This window comes from Notamacropus eugenii, chromosome 2 (assembly GCF_028372415.1).
Source record: "Notamacropus eugenii isolate mMacEug1 chromosome 2, mMacEug1.pri_v2, whole genome shotgun sequence".
NCBI classification, from domain to species: Eukaryota; Metazoa; Chordata; class Mammalia; order Diprotodontia; family Macropodidae; genus Notamacropus; species Notamacropus eugenii.
Genome location: NC_092873.1, coordinates 340588097 through 340610213, shown reverse-complemented (window position 1 = coordinate 340610213; position 22117 = coordinate 340588097). Strand labels below are relative to the sequence as shown.

Here is a 22117-nt window from a genome sequence, read left to right as displayed (position 1 = left end):
CAACTCTGCTGGCTTGAGGCTCCTTGAACACCAGCTAAGAAGCCTGTGCCCAGCTGGCTGCTGGCTTCTAACTCTGATTCTCTGTCATACTTTTGCTTAGCTAACTTTTCTGATCTAGGCCTCCCATTTCCCCTGTTGTGCACTGGGATGCAAAGGAGAGTGGAACACAGGATTATTCCTAACCTTTTGTGGTTATGGAGAAATCAGTTCAGGGAAAGCAGTTTGGTCTGGACATATCCATGAAGAGAATTAGGTGAAGTTCACGGAACTAATGGCTGAGATCTACTCCCTCACAGAACAAGCCATGAGGTTCTAGGTGCCATGGGAGACTGGAAGGGGGCAAAGGTGGGGAAACAAGTATGGTTAGGTAGAGAGGGCAGGATGAAGACAGGGAAGGAGCTGAAGAGACATCTAGGGCAAGGGTTCTTAATCCCTAAGAGGATCTACTGCTCGCCCTACACAAAGGTCTATAGATAGATTTCAGGGGGCCAGTGAACTTGAATGGGGGAAAAATACAACTTTCTGTAACTTCTAACTGAATTTTACTATTTTCTTCAATTATGAATATTTGAAAAAAATTTTAAATTAAATTTAAATAAAAAAGAACATTCTGAGAAGGGGTCCCCATAGGCTTTCCTATACTGTCAAAGGGGTTCATGACATAAAGCTTAAGATGCCCTGAGAGGTAAAAAGTGTGTGTGTGAGGGGGTGAGGGATCCTGGTTCAGAAGGGACTGAGGAGGGTTCTGAGCACTATGGCCCTGGATACCTGCTCCTCCATCCAGCTCCTGCCTGAGGCTGACTTCTCTAGGAAGAGATGGCAGCTTTCATATTATGGTCATCTCCTGGTTCTTCATTTTTGTGGATTTTCTGTTATTATACTCAATGGAGACATTCTCTGAGACACAGAGTAGGGTCCAGAGTCCAGGTCCAGAGAAAGCTGTGTCAGGCACATAAAAGGCCTGGAAGTCTCAAACTGCTTTTCTAGGTCAATGCAGGTTTTAGACTTGGATAAGCATCCTCTGTTTCTGTATGATCAGATGATCCATTTCAAGGGGATGATTAAACGCTATTTTCTTGAACAACAGAATGCTTCTGGGGATGTTTTGTTAGACCCTGTTCTTCTTTTCCGCTGAAGTTTGTTTGATTTTAAGAACTGGTCTCCCTATCTCCCCCAGGCTGGAAGTGCATTGATCACTCAAATGCCCATGCTGATTGGTATGGCAGCTTTGATCTGCTCAGTCTCTGACCTGGATGATTTTGTTCCTCCTTAGGAAGCCTCATGGACCCCCATTACTCAGGGCTTGCCCTACTGGTACCGGGATTAGTGCAGACACTAACCAGCTTTAGTCCTGCTGTAGCTCAGAACTCCTGAGCTCAATAGATCCACTATCCCAGCAGCAAGAATTACAGGCAGGCACCACCATGCCAAGGATTGGGAAAGGGCTCAAATTTATAGCACTTGAGGACTGGTTAAACTTAACTGGGTGGTATTTATCTTGGAAAAGAGGAGATAGGGTGGATGTGACCACTGCCTTCAAGTCCTTGAAGGAATGTTACTATGAACTAGAGATTAGCTGTGTTTTGTTTGGTCCCAGAAGGGAGGAAGGTGGAAATTGTAAACAGGCAAATTTTAATTTTGGCTTGATATCAGGAATGCCTTCCTAACAAATAAGAGCTGTTCAAAAGTGGAATGGCTGCCTTCATAGGGAGTAGCCAGCTGCTTGATGGCCACTCATCAGGTCTGGTGTAGACAGGATTCTTGTTCAGGCCTAGGTTGTACCATACGACCTCTGGGGTCCTTTTTAGCTCTGAGATTTCAGGATGTCTAATTCTCCGCTTCCTTTTCTCTGTCATCCCTGCATGTTGGGCTGGGTAGACAAGTGGGAGAAGAGGGGGTGGCTGAGGAAATCTTACTCTAGCTTTGATCTGTCCTTCTCCAGGGGAGACCCAAAAGCTGGAAACAGTATGGCTATCAGGGATCTGCCAGAATGAGAAGAATGAGGTCATGAGCAGCAAGCTGGACATTGACAACATGGCAGGGGTCTTCTATATGCTCCTGGTAGCCATGGGGCTGGCCCTGCTTGTCTTCGCCTGGGAGCACTTGGTCTTTTGGAAACTCCGACACTCTGTGCCACCTACTCCAAGGCTGGATTTCCTACTGGCCTTTAGCAGGGTAGGTACTTGTGTGGATCAGTTCAGCCTTGCCCTTATCCCTTTTCCCCTGTCCTGACCATCCCCATCACCGCCATGCTTACAGGAAGGAGCCTATTCTACTGGCAAGGTGCTTAGAGATCCCCAGGGCTGGATGGAGAGGCTGAGGGCTGACAACTCAGGAGGTGTGGTCTTTGGTGTATGGTTATCTCCCTTCTACTGCATCTCTGAACCCACAGCTCTGCAGGGGTTGTCTCTTTGGCCACTGCTACCGTACATGAAGCATCCTTACCATTCTTCCTCCCTTCTGGCTCAGGGGATCTACAGTTGCTTCAGTGGGGTGCAGAACCTCAGTAGCCCCACAAGGTCCCCCAGCCCGGACTTGACAGCAGGCTCTGCCCAGGCCAACGTGTTGAAGATGCTCCAGGCAGCAAAGAAAATGGTGAATACGGCAGGTGTGGGAAGTTCCCTGGACTGCGCCACCCGCACCATTGAGAGTTGGGGCAACCGCTGTGAGCCTCCACCATCCACCTTCTCCCTTCAAAACCCCCAACTACTGCTGCAAAGTGGGACATTAAGCTTGCCTGGCAAAGCCACCAGAACCCCAACTGCATGGCCCCCAATGCCCAGGGGAGGTCCCCAAGACCCTGGTCACAAAGGCCAGGGTGGGGCCGGGCACGTGATGGCTCGAAGGGTCCTTCAGCCCGTTGCCCATGCTGTTTCACCTACCCTGCCCCTGCCTGACATCTCTCAAGCACCTGGGTGCACTGGCAAGGGGTCTCCCCGACGAATGGGTTCAGGACATGGAGGCAGGCTGTTCTCAGCCTCAGGTGGGTGCCATCCCCCTGAGTGCCCACTCTCACCTGCTCCATGTACCCATAGATCCTTCCTCTGGGCAGACAGGATGGGCCGCCCCTTTCTCCCACTCTTCCCAGAGCCCTCAGAACCTGAGGACCTGCCTCTTCTGGGACCTGATCAGCTGGCGCGACGGGAGGCATTACTGCGCTCAGCTTGGTCCCGTGGGCAATGCCTGCGCCAGGGCTCCTGGCCAAGGTCAATGCCTGAGTATTGCTCTCCACCTGGCCTGACCCTGCCAGCTGCCTCAATGCCTGCCCTGTGCCCTTCCCAGGCTGTTCAGGCGAGGGGGAGTCCTTGTTGTGGCACTGATGCCCAAGTGGCATGGAAGCGCTTGGCCCAGGCCCAGTCCCTTCGGCTGCCCTCCTGTAGGGAGGCATGCCAGGAAGGGGCACCTCCTGGTGCTCCCACCATGTTGCAAAGACAATACTGGCTCCACCCCTGTGCCCCTCTGCCACTGTACTGGGGCTCTTTATGTCCACATTCCCCATCCTGTGCAAACCAGGCACCCTGGCTCACTGAGACCTGGGGATCTCGAAAGCACAGGAGCAGGACTCTGGGGGGGCTGGGGACTGGCTACAGGGATAGTGGAGGGTGGGGGGAGTTAAAGGAGGCAGGGGTTATATCCTGCAGAACACACAGCCCCCTGGGGCCCTGTGCTTGGAGACGGGTGTCCAGCTTAGAATCAGAGGTGTGAGTGAGGTGTGTGGTCCTTACCACTCATTACCTAGTGGAAATACCTGGTGGTAAAAGCTGGCAGGAGGTAGGATGGATTCTCCCTTGGATCTGTCCCCATCAGAGGGCAAGTAGGCTCTTGATTCTGAACCTTTCAAGGTGTAGCCAAGCACTCCTCCCAGACTCTGTCATGAGTAGCATTACACAGACTGAATATCCACATCTTCCATGGTCATCCCTGAGACCTTGCTGACCTCTGACCCCAGAGAAGAGGGTCAGAGAGGAGTTGCCTTCTCCTTATCATGTATCTTCCATCTTCCCATTCTTTGCCCCCAAGAAGGAAAGTGTGGGAGTGTCAGAGTTACAGGGACACCTGGGTCTACCCAGAGGGGCTTCCGGGTTTCCTATTACTAGGCAGTTGGGCATGGTCTGGCTCCTTAATGGCTTTGGACTTGGGAATGTGAAAGCCTGGAGGCAGAGAGGAGACTCTTTCCATCAGACTCTGGGTTATTAAACATAGTTTGAGAAAGACTGGCCCCTGGCTGCCTGCTGTATCTTTTAGAGGTAGATATCATATAGTTTTTTCCCAAGCTTTGGGATGAGCGCATCCTCGTGGTATCATGACTGAGCCCAGCTAGGTCACCAGATAGCATCAAAGGCCTCTGACAATCACTTCTTCCTCCCATGTTCCTTGTCCCGTTTCTGTGGGAAGGCACCCTGGGCCTTCACCAGGGCCTACAGGGATGCTAAGGAAGTAGAGTTGATAGGTTCTGAGAAGGCCCCACTGACCTGCCATCATGCCTGAAATCCTGTCTTTAGAGATCCAAACCTTTAGGTTAGAGAACAGTCACCCTGAAATGTAATTAATGCCTTGGGATGTCGGGAGTTTGCCCATATGAAGATGGCCTTAGGTATACCAGCATGGTGGATAAGACACTGGGGAGGAGAAATAGGATATGGAAAGTGGTCATGCAGAAGACAAAGCTTGGCCTGTGCCAGGACTGGGGATCGCCCTGCAGGAAAAAGGTGCCCCTTAGTGGGTGAGGAGCTTCTTGTTGAAGAGGACGTTGATAGAGCCTGACTGTCTTGCTTCAGTTTTCTTCCAGAGAGCCTGGGAGGTTATTTGCCTAGGATGTCACAGCTAGTTAGTGTCTAAGGAAGAACTTGACTCTTGCTTTCTTCCTGAACTCAAGCCCACAGCCACTGAAACATTGTATTACGGTGCCTCTAATATGGCAAGTAATTAATTGCTGATGAGCAGAGGTTGCTTTGGGTTTTTCAGGGAATATTTTGGGTTCCAGGTAGGGCAGGTGGTCGAGGGGGAAAGAAGGAGGCTAGCTGGAAATAGCAGAGGTTGGGAGTTTCCTTTGCTTTCCTGAGGGTAGGCTGTCACAGCCTAGGAAAACAAGGGGTTAGGCTCTCCTAAGACATCCCCATAGGCCTGCTGCATAGTCTCCATCTTTTCTCTACCTTGTCCCTGGCCACTCCCAGGATCAGCCTTTGTGCCATCCCTCTGTCTCTGTTCCTGGTGCTGCAAGGATCAGACAGGGATAGGGTTATGTCACCTAGATTCTGTAGGAGTTACAGTTACCAGAAAATCACTGCCCATCCTCACAGGCCCTTCTCACAGATGCCATGTTCCCCCCTCCCCACCTAAATCTTATAGGGACTGAAGCAGATTGGGGAACTGGCCTAAAAGCACCAAATTATACACCAACCAATCATTTCTTTAGGCTGAGCTGGTTTTGCCTACTCTATACCGGGTTGGTTGGGAGAAAACAAGGAATGGATTTAGGAACACAGATTTAGAACTGGAGGGTCATCTGTTTCTTTTTACAGAATAGGAAACTGAAACCCGGAGAGCTGAAGTGATTGGCCCAAGGCTATAAATGGCAAAGCTGGGATTTGAATCCAGATCTGCCGACTTCAAAGCCATCCCTCTTTGCATTGCATCATGCCCTGTCTTCAGTCAACAGTTTAGGAAATCTGCACGAAGAGACCTTGGGAGCAGGGCCTGAGGGCCGGCCAGAGGACGAGAGATCTTCAAAGGGCCAGACCATTTCCGGTTTCTCTAACTATCCCGTCAAAAGCAGAAGCTGTGTGGATTCCCCATCAGAACCTTTGAAACCCCACTGGGGGTATGGGGCGGTGGTGCTTGTGGCTAGCTTAGAGAGCTGTCTGGAAGGGACTTTTGAAGTCATCTAGGACTTTTACATCACATCTGACCTCATTTTGCACTGGAGGAGAGAGGGGTAATGAATTGTCTAACATCACACAGCTGCTTAATGAAGTGCTGGGACAAGAACCCAGCTCTCCTTACTCCCAGCCCAGTATTGTTTCAACCATGCCATGCTTGCGCCATGCTGTTCTGGGGAGCGTAAAGAGAAGAGAGAGTGGTATTAATTGGGAAGGTTGGGGGAAAAGCAACTGGCAGAAACCTGGAGCAGTCCTTTGGGAACAAGAATTTGAACAGCTACAGTTTGGGCATCAAAGGAGAACTCTCTTGGTATTCAGCCCTTATTCCGGTCTGCCTCTGGTGTCTGACATGATAAATGGTGCTTGACACAGTGGTTGGTTGTGATGATGGATGGATGGTTCTAGGGATGGGAGGAAACAGTTGGGGAGGAGCCTGTGCTTGCCCAAGGTCCCAAGATAGTCCTTAAATCTCTCCCTATTGAAAAGAAGGCTTGATTTTGGAGTCACAGGGCATGGGATCAGATTCTGACTCTGCTATTTTATCTGGGTGATCTCAATCAAATCACTCTTGGGCTTGTTTTCTCACTAGTAAAATGAAGGTGCTTGTCTAGACGACTCGTAAGGTCCTTTGGTGCTTTAAAAATCTACCCCCCAAAACTGGAGTATAAAAAATTGGCTTACTGTCACCACCTCCAACCCTTCATTCTAGGTTCCATTGTTGGGAAGTGGGAAGGTGCCAGAGAGGTTGAGGGGAAATGGAGCGCTCTTTATATCACTCCTCTATGACTCTCTGTCCAAGTTAATTAATAATAACTGCAAAAATAATTAAAAGCCAGTACATACCAAGCTTGGAGTTATTGGCTCCTGGAAGGAGGCTCCTATCACTGGGGATAGCACCTATGGTATGTGGGGGAAGCTTTGTCCCAGGATCACAGGACTCTTTCCATTATACTACAAAGGTGCAGTGGCTCCCCATGCCTCTCCAAGAGAAGACCAAGATGAAGGCCTCACACTGTCACATGGAGGCAATAGAAAAGCTGTTCCAGAGTGTGAAATCTGGAGGCAGAGACAGTGCCGTGGAGCATCAAATCCACCACAAAATAAGTTCCCACCTGTAGAGAGGCTGGCTGAATCTTTCCTTCCCATAAACCTTAGACCAAGCATTTTTTTTTCCCTTAGGGAAGTCATTTTTATGAATTAGGTAAGTATAATACACGCTGATGGCATTTTTAAAGATCTTCAAGGAAAGCTCATCCCCAAGCTGCCTTCCATCAGATACCACAGGAACAGCTGCAGCTTCTGCTATATCCCCCAGGGGAGCAAGGGAGACCCTAAAAGGACCTTCAGACCTTAGGAGAATCTTTAGTTGGCTAGAGGGACAGGGGCAAAAAGATACCAGCCAGGTCCCTGTACCTCCGTAAGCCACATTAAATAAACCCATTATGTTAGCTTTCCTGGGGAGAGATCTCTGGCTCTAGAGTTATGAAATTCATTTGATATCAATAAACAAGCATTTATTAAGGTCCTCATATGCCAAGTACCATGCTAAGAGCTAGAGCGCTAAAAGGAAAAACATGGTTCAGAGGGCCAGCTGGTACAGTGGATAGAGCACTGGTACTGGAGTAGGGAAGACCCGACTTCAAATCTAGCCTGTCACTTACAAGTGTGTGACCGTGGATAAGTCACTTAACTTCTGTATGCCTCATTTTCCTCAACTGTAAAAATGAGGATGATGACAGCACCTACTTCCCAGAATTGGTGGAATGAGCAAGTGCTTAGCACACACTAGGTGTGCTATACACAAGGAGTGTCCAAGAGAAGCATTCTACACACAGTTGTTGGAATCTAGGCCCTGGATGCTGTCCATTCTATGAAGAAGGATTCCTTTCTATGGTTGTGGACATGGTCTAAGCGTTGGTCTATCAGTCCCCAAAGGGCAATCTTGTCCAAGCAACTGGGACTCTAGCAGGCTAGGCTGAGCTGCTGCCCTGGGGAAGGGAGCCAGCACGGTCCTAGTGGTTTCTCTGTCTCAGTTTCTGCAATGCTTTGGAGAAGAGTCCTCCTTCCCATGTGCCTTGAATCTGTCTTCAGCTCCTGGCTGGTGGTTGGGGAGAAGAAACTCTGTCCTCAATTCCACTCTGACTTTGGTCTTTGCCTGTTGCTAAAGCTGCTCTCGGCTTCCATACTGTGAGAACAGCTGTGTGGCTGTTGGCCTGGCAAGGTGCCCTTTGCCCACCTTCTATCACTCAGCAGTGTCTATCCTAGTCTGTTACCAACCATCTGCCCCATCCAATAAGGCTGAAGCTGCCCCTCTTACCCTGGAATTGTTGTTAAAAAGAACTCATAACTCACAGGGTTGGGTAAAAAAAGTGCAGGAGGAGGAGATAATTGTTCTGATCCATGAATCCCTCATGCCAGGATCACTTTAGTCCCAGGGATGAAGGTGGGCATAAGACAAAGCCCGCTCCATTTTGATGAAGTCCCAGGAAGTTGGGTCCAAATTCAAAACAGTATTTTTATAGAGCGAGATCCCATTCTGCCTCGGCAACTCCCCTGGCCCCCAAGCCCTAGTCAGAGCATCCTCTGAAAATCCCAGTAGGGGTCTCTGGTTCTTAGGGGCATAGGGAAATGACCAGCCTAGAGCTCCTTGGGACAGTACCCTAGGAAATGGGGTGGGTGCTCATGTTTCAGTTTTTGCTGTAGAAGAACAAAAGGAAAGGAAATGACAACTGAATATCGGGCAGCTTCCCAGCTGCAGCATCTGTCACACGCATACCAACCCCTTCCACACCTGAAGATGCTGGTGTCTGAGTCACCGACATGAAACAGGACATTGCATGGCAGCTGTGAGATATCTCTGTAGTTTAACGTATCAGACCCTGCCTTACAGTATTACTCAATTTGCCAGTACCTTCTCTGGAGCCCCAAATAGTGAGATGGCTTAATTTTCTTTGTCCTTTGGGAGGGAATATAATTGGAAAAGAGTGAGTACAGATGTTTTAATCGAGTTTTTAGCAAACAGCTAGGAAGATTTAAGGACAGCCCAGACAGCAGGATGGGTCAACACCTCATTATTTTTGTCACTAAAAGCACAGATCTCTTTCTGCCCCACCCCACTCTCAAGTGGCAGCCAGAGACGGCATAGGAAGTCACTATACAGGCAGATGGGAAAGGAGCATTTATTTTTCATTTGGCTGGAAAATAATTACCTGTAGTGATGAGCTATGAGACAAAACACAAGAAGATGGACTGTAAGAAGATAATGTCCAATTAAGACAATCTAATTCTCCAAACACCCCACCAGGCTCAGTAACATGAGACCTTATTAGCAGGGGCGGGGGTTTCGCTTCCAACACCCCATCTTCATGCTTAAGGCAATTCTCCTTTCCTTACCCTATGCTCACAGTCTTTATCCTCAAGGACAGGAATGTGTGAGATGCAGGTGAGGAGAAATAAAAGGTGCTGAGCAAGGCACTGAAATTAGGTGTGTGCAGGGAGGGGATCAGGACCGACCTTAGAGAGAAGCCACCCCCCTCCCAACAAAACCCCATTTTCTACATTTGACTGCTCTTGACCCCAGACCATAGGGACCCAGAGAACATGGGATAGTTTGAGAATAATCTGGGCCCTCCTCTATCTCTGCAGGAGAGACCCAGGCCCTGATGCTGGAGAAGGCACATTTGACGCAAAAGTTCATTATAGTCCATGTGAAGATGCCAGGGCAGCAACAGTTGCGAATGTAATGGGTAGAGAAGAGAGGCAAACAGTGAGAAGGGGACTGGAAACATGGATTGGTCAGGCCTTGTTTCAGAATAGCTTGGCCTCCAGCAAAGGGATGGTACATGACATAGAATTCTTGTCTATAAAAGGCGGAGGTGGTAGGTGGAGGGAAAGTGTGGCTCCCTCCCATTATCCTAGGTGTAGTTTCTCCTAGCATTAGCAAGATGATAAAGGATGCATCAGGTGGCTGGCCACTGGCTGCTTGGTTGCCTCTCACTCCTCCCTGTTGTGAACCAAATCAATCTTGACCCCGCCACGGGACCATTGCTGTCTTCCTTGGAGCTGCCAGACATGTCAAGAGTCACCGAAAGGTGACAGAAGGCACCAAGTGTGTCTGAGATGATTGTCCTTCAGGTGGTCCCAACTTATTGCACATTCCAATGCCATGCTTAACTTGTTTCAGAAAGACAAGCTCAGGGCACTGGCATGGGGGTGCCACCACAACATCCTTGGCCTGCAGGACAGTACAGTGTCTCCTTCACCCGGCACGCCTCCAAATTGAACATTCAGAGAATCCTTTTTCTTTATTGCCCTTTTTCATTAACCCTGAGGACTTAACAGAAGATTTAAGTCCAGGGGATGTGGAAAAGATGAAAGGGCCCTTTTATCTTCCCTCTCAGGGAATACTAAGGCCCCAGTCAAGGTAGGTGCCCTGGACCTGATTCTAGAATTAGGTCAGTATTTTAGTGGCCTAGTCTCTACTCAGCATCCACAGCAGGGGTGCCCACAGCTCTGCTCCAGGGACCCTGCAGCTAATCATTCCTTCTTGTCCTTGGAGCTCCAGGCCCTGCTTGCTTCCTACTGTGCTAGGGCAAAAGTGACATGCGCTTTCACTGTATTGGTTTCTTAGCAGATCAGGAAGCAAGATATGTCCTGGGTGAGGAGAAGCAGGTAGGAACAGATCTTTAGCAACAGATTTCCTGAAACAAAGACTTAGGTCATCCCACAACCCAGGTGGGGATGAATGAATAAAGAGGCACCCACTGGATCTAATATAAATAAGATGTCACAGTGCCAGCACTGCTTCTAAATTCCACCCAGGGTGCTATGCAGGGGACTCAGCAGTCCATCTCTGGTGGGGTTTTGGGAGTGGAGAAAGGTAATGGGCCTTGTAATAGCTATCACTTGATTACCAGCAATGCCAGTGTCTGCCCTGTGGTGGAAGGATAGTGGGCATGAAGGTGGAGGACAGAGGAAGGCCTGCAATTCTATAGAAAGGATGCAGGTATTGGGAAACGTTCCCACAGTTAAAGCTTCGTCTCACTGAGGATTATGTTGGCTGTGACAAAAAGGAAGCAAGAGAAAGCCCAGACAAGTACAAAAACCACCCAGAAGGTACTTCGGAAAGGGGATTTGTGTTTGTTGACAGTACCAGTGCCAAAAACAAGCTTGGTGTCTTTCCGGCTGTAGTACACGAGGAAGGCAGGGATGACGTACTGAATTCCATTGCCAGCATAGGCTCCTGTGATCCCCACCAGAGACTCCAGGTCATGGGTACAGAAGGCCACAAGGATGGGAGGTACCAGAGTGATGACAGGGAACACAACTCGGTCTACCACCCATGGGTACATCTCTCCCTCCCGGTGGAAAAGCGTCTTCCAGTTGTTGCGCAGAGTCACAGCAATGATGGGGAAATTGGTGCTAATGGTGAAGACAGGGAAAAGCCCCAGGAAGAAGCGGATCACAACCAGGCGCACTATATCACAGCCAGTGAAGTTGAGGGTGTACATGTCCATGAGACTGTCACTGTGGAAGCAGAAGATGGCAGTGAAGGAAAGGAGGCTGTAGAATGCCAGGATCAGCACGTAGTCCAGCAGCACCAGCTGAGTGATGTGCTTCTTGGAGGAGATGGGTGTGATGAGGGACGGCAGAGAATGCTGGCACATGAAGGAGTAGACGCACACTCCAAACAGGTTGCGGATCCCAGAGAAGTCTGCTATGGGTGGATGCCCTTCTCCTTGCCCATTTCCAATACGGATCAATGCCAGGATAATCATGATGGCAAAGGCTGGGGAATGAGAGACATGAGTCAATAATGATTGAACACTCACTGTGTGCAGCACTTAATATGGTGCTCCTATCACGGCACACTGCAGGAGGACATGGGGAAAAGAGAGCATGGTCTTTGGCTTGGACTAACTCCCATGTACAGAGGGGTGAAACCTCAGAGCTGGAAGGGACCTGAGGGACCATTCTGTATACTTGTACCTGAGCAAGAATCTGTTCTACAACATCCCAGACAACATCCAGACTCTGCCAAATATGGGAGACAGAGAGAAAAGAAAGGCAAATGTGGGATTAAAATTCATGCAGTTGAGACTCTACCAAAGTGCTGGGTCTCAGCCAGGAGTGGCCACCTGGGTTGACACATGACATCAACTTGGGGCACAGAATCTTTGTTTCAACCAAGAACTCAACAAGGATTTAAGTGCCCACTTAGTGGGGTGGGGACATGCAATATTCACATAGACAGGCATCTACAAAACACACCAAAAAGGGGGAGCACTAACAGCATGGCTATGGGGACTAGGATAGGCTTTGGGTGGAAGCTGAAGGAAACCAAGGATTTCAAGTGGTAGTGAGAACAGAGATTAGCGAGAAGGCCAGGATGGCTTGTTCCCAGACCCTGCAGGCGAGGCATCACTCTTCTTTGGAGAAAGTCAGTGCCACAGAGATGGGATGAACTGAGAGGAGAGAGAGCAGGCTGCGGCTCATAGTAGGTGGCAGGGAATTCAGCTGAGGAGGGGGTACAGGCTTCCTGTCTGACCTTTAGCAGAGGATTACCAAGCTTACCTATATCCAGGAGCTTTTTGAGTGCATGATATTTTCGTGGGCCTAACAAGAAACCACCAGAAATCAAGGTGTATATTCTCCTTTCTCTTGTCCTGGGTTTCTTGATTTTATCTGAGACAGAGTCCCTGGAGAGCAGAGTTTACTGTCCTTCAATTAATAATAACAGCTAGAATTCACATAGCACTTCAAGGTTTGCAAAGCTCTTTAAAAGCCACGTTATCTCATTTGATCCTCACAACAACCCTGTGAGGTAGTTGCTACAATTTTCCCCATTTCACAAAGGAAGAAACTGAGGCATAAAGAGGTTAAGTGACTGGTGCAGGGTCACCCAGCTGCATGAGCCTGAGGGCTAGATTTGAATTCAGGTTTTGCTAACTCCAAGTCCAACACCCTATTCATTGTGCCACCTACCTGCCCACAACAGTTCAGAGGGCACAAGTCACACATTGATCTAGAACTATGTAACTGGGAAAGGCCAATCCTGGGGTTTGGACAAGGGGATGTAGACTTACTGAGAAGCATAAAGGACAGCTGAGAGCACAAGCAGTTGAACCTCATCTACTTGCTCTGAGAGTGCAGAGATCTGGGACGATAGGCACTGCTACCAAATACCAAAGACAGACTCCAGGTACTGGGATGGCTGGGGCAAGGACACAGAGAGAGGAGACAGAGAGTAGCGTATGAAGAATAGTGAGAAGGCCAGTATGGCTTGTTCCCAGACCCTCCAGGGAAAATGAGAAGCTTAAGGGAGGGATTCCTGGGACGTCTGCTGTTCCTAGGTCAAGCTGGGTTCAATCTTCATCCAAGAGTTGGCTGACTGCATTTAGTTAGCCCTGTCTTGGATCTCTTAACCCAATCTCCACTAGAAGAAGCTATTTTCAATGCAGCAGCAGCACTGGGTCCCTTTAGAGCTGTCCTATGTTTCTGACTAAAAAGATTCCTGGCATCTGCCATCAAAATCATTTGGAGCCCTCAGAGCACCCTTCACCAGAAATCTTCTTGGTGGCACTGATAAAAATCCTTTATCACAGTGCTCCCTCAGCTTTTCAGCTTATGATCCCCTTTCCTTTACTACTTGAATGGGCCACAACTCTCAAAAGAATGACAATGACAGTTTTCAATAAATGCAGAGGTTGTTCTTGAGAACCGGGCTGGAAATGCGTTCAGATCTTGGTCATGCTGCCACAGAGAGCTCATGGAGGCTCCTATAGAGAAGGCTTAAGAGTCTAACTCCCAAGGAAGCACATGGGCCTGGTCCACAGCAGCTGTCTGCATACTTTCATTTCTGCCCATGTTAGCTCTCTCCAAGAACCAAAAAAATCCAAGATAACATTTTCAAAGAGGATCATGGAAGCTTCCCTTATTACTTCCATTATAATTTTTAAAAAAAATTAGAGGACTGAATTCTTTGTTGAAAAAGTTTTAAATGAATGTTTTTTATATTTCATTCATTTATAAGTATATTTGGGGCATTATTTATATATACCACTCCTTTCACATTACCTTATAATAAAGCCTTCACTTATAATAAAGGCTTAAAAAGAAAAAATTAGTTCAGCAAGCCTGACACATCCACCAAGTAGACTTCTCCACCTCTCCAATAAAGAAAGAACAAAGGAGATGCTCAGCAACTGGGGAGTAGCTAAACAAATTGTAGTATGTGAATGTAATAGAATATTTCTGTACCGGAAGGAATGATGAATAAGATGAGAACAAGAAAGCTTGGAGACTTACATGAACTAATGCAGAATAAAGGAAAGAAAGCCTAGAAAACAACACACACAATAACTACAACAGCGTAAGTGGGAAAACCGCCACACAACGACGGAAGCCAAGAGTGCTTCATAATCCCAACCAAGGGAGGGAGGGGCATTTTTTCATCTCTCTCCCTGGTCCAGGCAAGGACACTGTTGTAGTTGGTTGCGTACCCTTCAATCTACTTAGCAGTTCGTGTGAGTTGATATATGAATCCTCCATTGGCCTCACTTTTTACAGCAAAGTATTATTCCACTGCATCCCTGTGGCACAATTTGTCTAGCCCTTCCCCAGTTGATGGGCACCTACTTCTCTATTACTTTTCATCAAAGGCATCTCAAGTTTCCAATCTCACTTTGTCTATCACTGACATAGCCAGAAGAGAGAAATGAAGACAAAGCAAGACACCGTATGCTGGCAAACACACACACACACACACACTTTTTCTTTCTCTTGAATCTTGTTTTTCTTGTTTTCCCTTCTCTCCCCCACCATTCATTCCTGATGCTCCAGAAGAGCAGTAACTCTCTCCTTGCTCTAAAGAAAACATAAATCTTTATAGTTACTATTCAGTCAAGGGGAAAGAATTGACCTATTTCCTTCCCCTAGACTCTCTGCCTAAGTAGCTGTCTCTAATTTAACCTTTTGTTTAATTCCTTATGAGAAAGTGAGAAACTTCCTGCTCTATGAGAAGTTACTTAGTCCTAAAAGGTGCACTATGTAAAGTTTTGTAACCTGGAGGCTATGAACTCTGCTTTTAAAATTTTTTTTTAAAAATTAAATAAAATTTAAATAATCATTAATAAACAATCTTAATTTAGACAATCAAATAATTATTTGTTAAAATTATTAAAATTTTATATCATAAAAATATAAATTAGTTTCCTTTATAAGGCTATGTATATTCTATGCATTTAAAAATGTTATTCTGAGGAGGGCTCTATAGTCTTCAATAGACTGCCAAAGGGATCCATGACACAAAAAAGAGTTAATCACCTTCGTTCTGGTACAATGATGTCCTCAGTGTGTTGGGATAATCACAATGGAAGGGAGAGGACAGCTGGCATATGTGTTTATGTGATACAATGGGCATGGGATATGGAAACTGGTGGGAGTGGACAGATGGCACAGGTGGCTGGATGGACAAAGGAGGAGAAAAGGACTCCACAGCAATGCCCATAGGTATATCATAGGTTAGAAAAGTTTGGCAAAAACTGGAGATGTGGGGATAAATGGGGCTCCCTGACCCCGCATTAAAATGGGCCGTGAAACTCTGGATTGGTTTTAAACACTTGGAACTTATGAATTTTGCGAGTCTTTCCACGTTTAGCTTCAAATAAGTTTCTGTAGAGTTGTGAGACACTGACGGAAAATAAGGGCAGCTGAATATGGCTGGTTTGTAACAACAACAAACATAAAAATTTTCAGGTGCACAAAATGGTTTCTTCACAACCACCCTATCAGGTCAGTAGCCAAAGTACTATCATGCCCATTTCACAGATGAAGAAAATGAGGCTTACAGAGGTGAAAGGACATGTCTAGACATAACAGCCAGTCAACAAGCCCTGAAGTGTTTCTCCTAGGTGTCAGGTATTAAGGCTTGTGACTACCAATAATCTCCAAAGGGCAAAAACAGTCCCTGGTTTTCAAGGAGACACTCTGTAAATAATGGGATATACACAAGAAGAGCAAAGAGCAAACTGGAGGTGCTTTTCCAGAGGAAGGAGCAGACTGAGTGAGGTCTTCTGCAAAGACAGGATCTGAGTTCTGAAAGAGGCCAGGGAAGCAGAGAGGAGAAGGTGCCTCTCAGGCATAGGAAGAGAACCAGCTACAGAAAAGGCCCATCTATCTGCACTGGGGCACTTATGGAAGGGAGTGTAAAAAGAATGGGAAGGTGGCAAAGGGCCAAGTTATGAAGGACTTTAAATGCTAAACAAAGAAATGTCTATTTGCTCCTGAAAGTAAGGGGGAGTCACTGGAGCTTGCTGAGTAGGGGATGATGTGGGCACAAGAGTCACTTTGGCAGGTGAGTAGAGGATGGACTGGAATGGGAGGAGACCAGTTAAAGGAATATTTCAATAGTCCAGGCCAAAGTGATGAGGGGAGAGATTGTGCAAGTGAAGAGAATGGGGATTACAGGGGAGAGTATAGGAGAGATGCTGTGAAGGCTTGGCTGTAGATCTGATATGTGGGGTGAGTGAGAGTGAGGAGAGCAAAGCTGTGAGCCTGAGCGACTGCCAGGATCATCCTGGTGCCCGACAGCAACAGGGAAGTTGGGAAGAGGTTTTGGGGTAAAGGGTAAGAAGTTTGGTTTTGGACATGAGTTTGAGGCACCGAGGGAACATCCCATCTAAGATGTCCAAGAGGCAGTTAGTAATTTGAGCCTCCAGCTTATGTGGGAAACTAGGGTTTAGATATACAGATATGGGAATTATCTGCATAGGCCATAACTGAACCCAGGGGAGCTGATAAGATCACCAAAGGAGACAGCGTAGGTCAGCTTGAGAAGAGGGCCCAGACTAGAGCCTCAGGAGACACTCATGATTGGCAGGCAAGACCTGGATGAAGAACCAGCAAAGGAGACCGAGGAATGGTTGGACAGCTAGGAGGAGAACTGGGAAGGGCAGGATCCCTGCAACTGAAGGGAGAGAAAGTCTTATTTTGGGGCTGGAAAGCAATTACCTCTTCAGTGCTTCTTCTACCCTGTGTTCACTGAGCTGGATTAATGAGCAGAAAGCTGCACCAATGAGTACAAGGGGTCAGATACTTGTACTCTGCTTGAAACTCATTTTAGACTTTTTAATTAATTGCCCTTTTTAAAGGTGTGAGTTGCCTCGTGATGGGATAAATTGATATAGGAGATAAATAGGAGAATAGGCGTTATACATAAAGCCAAATATGTCTGAGGGCTAGTACATGCTATATGGATCTTACTTTTGGGGGTGAAAGAAAGGAAAATGACTCCAGTCATCCTCCCCTTCTGAGGGACAGTAGGGAGGGCTGACAGAGCTCAATAATTAGCTTGTGCCCCACTTTCCAGGAGCAAACCATTGGAAAATCAAGGGGGAATCTAGAGGCCTTGTAAATGTCATGTGCTGGTTCCTACTGGAGAGATAAAACCCATGGGAAGAAGCAAGCCCTCTTTATGTCTCTCCATGTCAGCAGAAGCTGTCCCTCAAGAAAGTATCATCTATTTTTGAGAAGTAGGTATAGCCCTCCTTCTTCTCTGAGCAGTGACAGCATGGCATGCTCAGGGTCAGGCTCCTGCCCTTCTCTTGCAGCCTTGGGGTTTGTTTGTTTCAGGGTGGCCTGCCTCACCAAAAAACTTCCAAAGCAAAGCTAGGAGCTAAAACAAGGCTTGGCTTGTTCTAATAAATTCACTCCGCTACTACGCTAGGGCCAGATTTCCCAAAAACTGGTTACTCTTTTCCCATTAAACTCTTATCCCAACCTTCCTGACCTTCTTATAACACAGTAGGAAGTCACAGGTTTAAGCTCTTAGAGATTTTGACATTTTGCTTTTTAAAAACTGTTGGCTTTGAATTTTAATAAGAATCACCGCTTAGACAATGCCTATTTTCCTCTGCAGTACGGTAGCCACAGAAAATGTTTAGTAGAGAGGCTTACCATCTACCATGAACAAGTACTTTCTCCAGGTTCCTGTTGTTAGGTCTATGTCCTCTAACTCCTACCTCTGGTTACTTTTCTATGACATACAGGGCACTCAAAGGCTGAGGGTATTGAGCTTCACTGTTTTAAGTCAAAGACTCCAGGTCCCTTCGTGCTTTGGTGGTTTTTGTGGTAGACTAGAATGTGGAAAACATCACTGGCCCTAGTGATGCTCTGGGCTCTCAAAGCAGTCATGCTAGGGGGCTGCCAGCTGGCAGAAAAGAGAAAGAAAGAGAAAACCTGAGAATAGTATCTAATAGAGCAGAGCTTCTCTGAAAGTATGAGACTTCTAGGCCTTAGAAATGTGGACTTTTGGGATTGCTGAGGAGATAAGATTAGTCACTTATGCATCTTAAGCAAGGTCTTGAAATCATGCCACCTGGGTAACTGCCCACCAGCGGCTCTGTGCCTTTACTAAAATATATGTGATTTATCACAAAATAAATACCTATATGCCACAGGGAGAGGAATTTTCCAGCATTAAAAAGTCCCATTTTTAAAAGTAATACTAAAAAGCACCCCTCATGGAGTCCCACTGTCTGCTGTGTCCTTGGCAGCTGCATCCCTTGTCTATCCCTAGTTCAGGGCATTTGAAGGAGTCAGAAGCAAAATAATGATGATGAGTAGAATGGAAGCAAGCTAAGCCTGTGATAGGTTCTGCTTTCCCATCTATCTTAGTTCCCAGGATACTTGAAGGGTATCTAATATACTGAGTCATAATTCTCAAAAAGCCAAGACACAAGTATGGCTTCTGCTGTCCCCATTCAACAGTCCCCTAGCTCTGGAAAGTCAAAGTCAGGGAAGACAGTCAGAGGTCTTGTGGAGAGACCCCTTGGACACAGGAAACCTGGGGTCAAATCTTAGCTCTGAAAGTGACCAGTTGTGTGATCCTGGGCAAGTCAATTTAAAACACACACACACATGCTAAGTACAAGGCATTATACCAGGCACAGAGGATACAAAGACAACAATGAAACTCTGCACCCAACAAGGTATTAACTTCTTTAAGCCTCAGTTTCCTCCTCTGTAAAATGGAGATAACATTTGTATAACCCACATCACAGTGACGAGGAAAGAGCATTAGACACCTTCAACTATACAAACCTGAATGATTATCATTTGAAATTTTGCCCCCACAATCCTTCCACAATCCCAGCTGCTTTGCAATCATCCATCTCAGGGCCATCTCCTGAACAGCAATCCTACTCAGGTTTGCTGATCTCAGAGGATGACTCTTGACAGCTTTTCAAGGTATTTAAGGTGGGGTAAGGTCCAGTGCCATGCCCCAACCCGGCCTGCCCCAGAGCGGGCCAAGGCTGAATACTTCCAAGTCTGATGCTAGGCTGTTGTTATTGTTAAACCAATGTGGCCTTGTTACAGTTTTGACACATCCAAGACAGAGGCTCATTCCTCAAGCTGGCTGTCAGGATGACAGCACTCTCCTCTCCAAACAGGGAATCAATATGCCAGGGACTAATGATAATGAAGCGTTGGGTGGTGTGCCTGCCATCAGGATGGTTGCTAAGGCACTCCAGACAGTAAGATGAATTCTGTCTTTTGACGGGGAGAAGGGAAAAGAGAAAAATTGGTCCAAGGTATCTCCTTTTTTATCCTATTGCTTTCTTTCTCCTACACTTCCCTTAAAAAGGGCATGTGGGAATATATGCATTTACTCATTGTGCTCATAAATGTACTTCCATGAGCTCGATGAACAGAAAATAAAGCTGAGACACAAGATCAGGGACTGCGGGTTTGGGAATGGGGAGGGAGGAAATGTTACAAAGGCAGAAGTGTTACAGTGATGTCCTAAGAAAAGAACTTACTGAAAATTCAAAAGCAACCTTACTCTTAAAAACAGGATGAATTTCTATTTCGTGTTTGCCCCCTAAAGAAAACAATATGACCCCCAAAATACAGACACTAAGTCAGCAGGGGAATGGATATGGGAAAGGCACATCTAAAGTAGCCATGGTGAAATGGAGGTCCTTTCCTTGGGGCTGGTGGGGAGGGGTGACTGAGCAGCAAGGTCAGAATCACTGGAAAGAGGCTCCTGGACAAAAGAGCAGCCCTCATCAATGTTCTGAACCAGATGGTTCATCCTGCAGAACTCAATGAATTAGAGACCGATTTAGGGAAACCTCCTACGGCTCAAGGGCCAAATCCAGCCACTCACCTATTTTTGTACAGTCTCAAGAGTTAAGAATGACTCTTACATTTTTAAATAAAACTTTCTTAGTTTTCTTAATTGGGAACAGGTGAGGCTGGATTTGACCCATGGGCTTTAGTAGACCTGTGATCTAGCTGTTCCTCCTTCCTCCCTTTTACTCTAGAGCTGCCCTGGCTGAGACAATCTTATGCACTAAAAATGAACAGTTTTTAAACTTCTGAAAACTACTTTGTCTGGCTCCTGAAAAGAAGTGATTTCTAGGTTCTGGTCTTTTCTTTTTATCTATCCAAGAAGAGGAATCTGGTTATTATATCTGTGTTACTTTAGCCACCAATATCGACTAATTATATTTCACAAATCCTACAGAAATATACAGACATTGTTCTGACAGTCTGGGCTAGAGTTTTAGCTAGGTGACACTAGTGAGGAAGGTCCTATAACGCCCTAGTCATTCTTTGGTCCCCTGTTGTGTTTGCTTATATAAATCCAACCTGTTTCACAACATTTTGTCTTCTTGGGTACATGTAGGTCTAACAGATCCTCATCAGAGACTTGAATGAAAGTGGAAAATTACTCTTACAGGAACACTTTCTTGTCCAGTCTTTTTGATAGTGATTCCTCCTAGGATGTCAACTTGTACAGGATTTGTGGGGACTCAGGTGGAACTTCCTTCATAGGATCAAAAATATTATCTGTTTCTGGATGGGAACAAGTTTCCTTTTCAAAAATACGGATAACTTTCCAAAAGACACCACTGGTCTCTTAGTCCCAAAGAGACTCTGGTTTCAGTACAATTTACATTTGAAGTGATCACGGGGTTTGAGCTTGTGATGATCACTTCACCTAGTATCATTTTAATTTAAACTGACCTGAGATAGTCTGAAGTTAATCTATCTTCCCATGCTTGCTATTCCTTGTGACTTTTGAAAAAAGACTGGCTCTATCCATTCACCTCCAAAGCAGAAGAGAAGATTCTTTTAAATAGCTTTTCAGAACCAGGACTCTGATCTGTAGCTACATTATTTGTCCCCAAGGACTCTGACAGTCTCTCCAACTACAAAAGTAACACAGGAAAGTAGCACTTGATAAAAGAGCTATGTCTCTGCAGCAATCAAGATAAAATATGAAATCATAGGTTCTGGCCCATTTTCTCTCATCTTACAACTTCTTTATGCCCTAAAGGATATTGCAAATGGTACAAAAGAGGGCAAAGGTCTATCTACTTCATTCTAACCCTGGCAAAGCCAACTCAGTTTTTAATCACTGGGAAACAGCAGCTGAAGAGTAGTAGGGCCAATTAGTAGATTTATCTTCTTCTAAGAGATTGAAAATGTAGAAGTTCAGGTACTGTCAGCTATCTTTAAGGGTGGCCGCACTGACCTACCTTTTCCCTTTTCCGCATAGCTAGCTAAGTCAAAAAATAGGGGAGAGGACAAGGCAGAAAAGCAGATAAGGAGAGATGGAGTGTATTGAGAAAGTAAACAAGCTAGTTTTTGTTGGGGGAGGAGAATAGTGGCAAGTGAGGACAATTTTCTCAGGAAAAAATTGTGCAGTTAGTGATAAGGAGTAATTTTTGATGAAGTTTTGTTTTTTGAGACTGGGTTTCCCTATTTTGCCCAGACTGGAAGTGCAGTGGCCACTGAAGAGCTTGATCCCACTACTGATTGGCAAGGAAGATTTGACCTGCTTTTTAACCTGGGACAGTCTGCCTCTCCTTAGGCAACCTGGTGCTTCCCCTACCTCCCCTCTGACCCCTACGTCCAGTGGGTCACCATATTGGTGCTAAACCTAGTGTGGGTATCCAGTTGGCTTTAGCCCACTTGCAGCTCAGAACTTCCAAGCAAGTGATTCACCAGCCTCAGCCTCTCCAGTGGCAGGGATTATAGCTGTGTAACACTCTGCCTGGCCCAGAGCTCTAGTGTTCCTAATCTTAAAAGGGTTACATTGGCTCTACAGAGGCATATGACTACCTGAATTTGTCCCTAATTAGAAAGTTCAATCTCTAATACATCACAGTTGTTAGTTATCATTTGACAGATACAATATACCATATTAAACACACTGTCTTGTGCTT

General features: G+C 46.4%; 2 protein-coding genes across 16 annotated transcripts in view; one reads left to right on the top strand and one right to left on the bottom strand.

Moving 5' to 3' along the window:
• Positions 1 to 6725, top strand: part of GRIN2C (glutamate ionotropic receptor NMDA type subunit 2C) — a 32499-nt gene extending 25774 nt beyond the window's left edge. For 4 of the 5 annotated variants that reach the window (XM_072645597.1, XM_072645596.1, XM_072645594.1 and 1 more), the window contains exons 12-13: positions 1943 to 2175; positions 2470 to 5516. In XM_072645597.1, the coding sequence (XP_072501698.1) occupies positions 1943 to 2175; positions 2470 to 3705 (1469 nt within the window). In that variant the 3' untranslated portion in view covers positions 3706 to 5516. The other variant, XM_072645598.1, reaches the window with a different exon arrangement.
• Positions 6726 to 9044: 2319 nt separating this feature from the next.
• Positions 9045 to 22117, bottom strand: part of TMEM104 (transmembrane protein 104) — an 82379-nt gene continuing 69306 nt past the window's right edge. For all 11 annotated transcript variants that reach the window (XM_072645613.1, XM_072645608.1, XM_072645609.1 and 8 more), the window contains one exon: positions 9045 to 11667. In XM_072645613.1, coding sequence (XP_072501714.1) covers positions 10907 to 11667 — 761 coding nt within the window. In that variant the 3' untranslated portion in view covers positions 9045 to 10906. The remainder of the gene's footprint in view (positions 11668 to 22117) is intronic.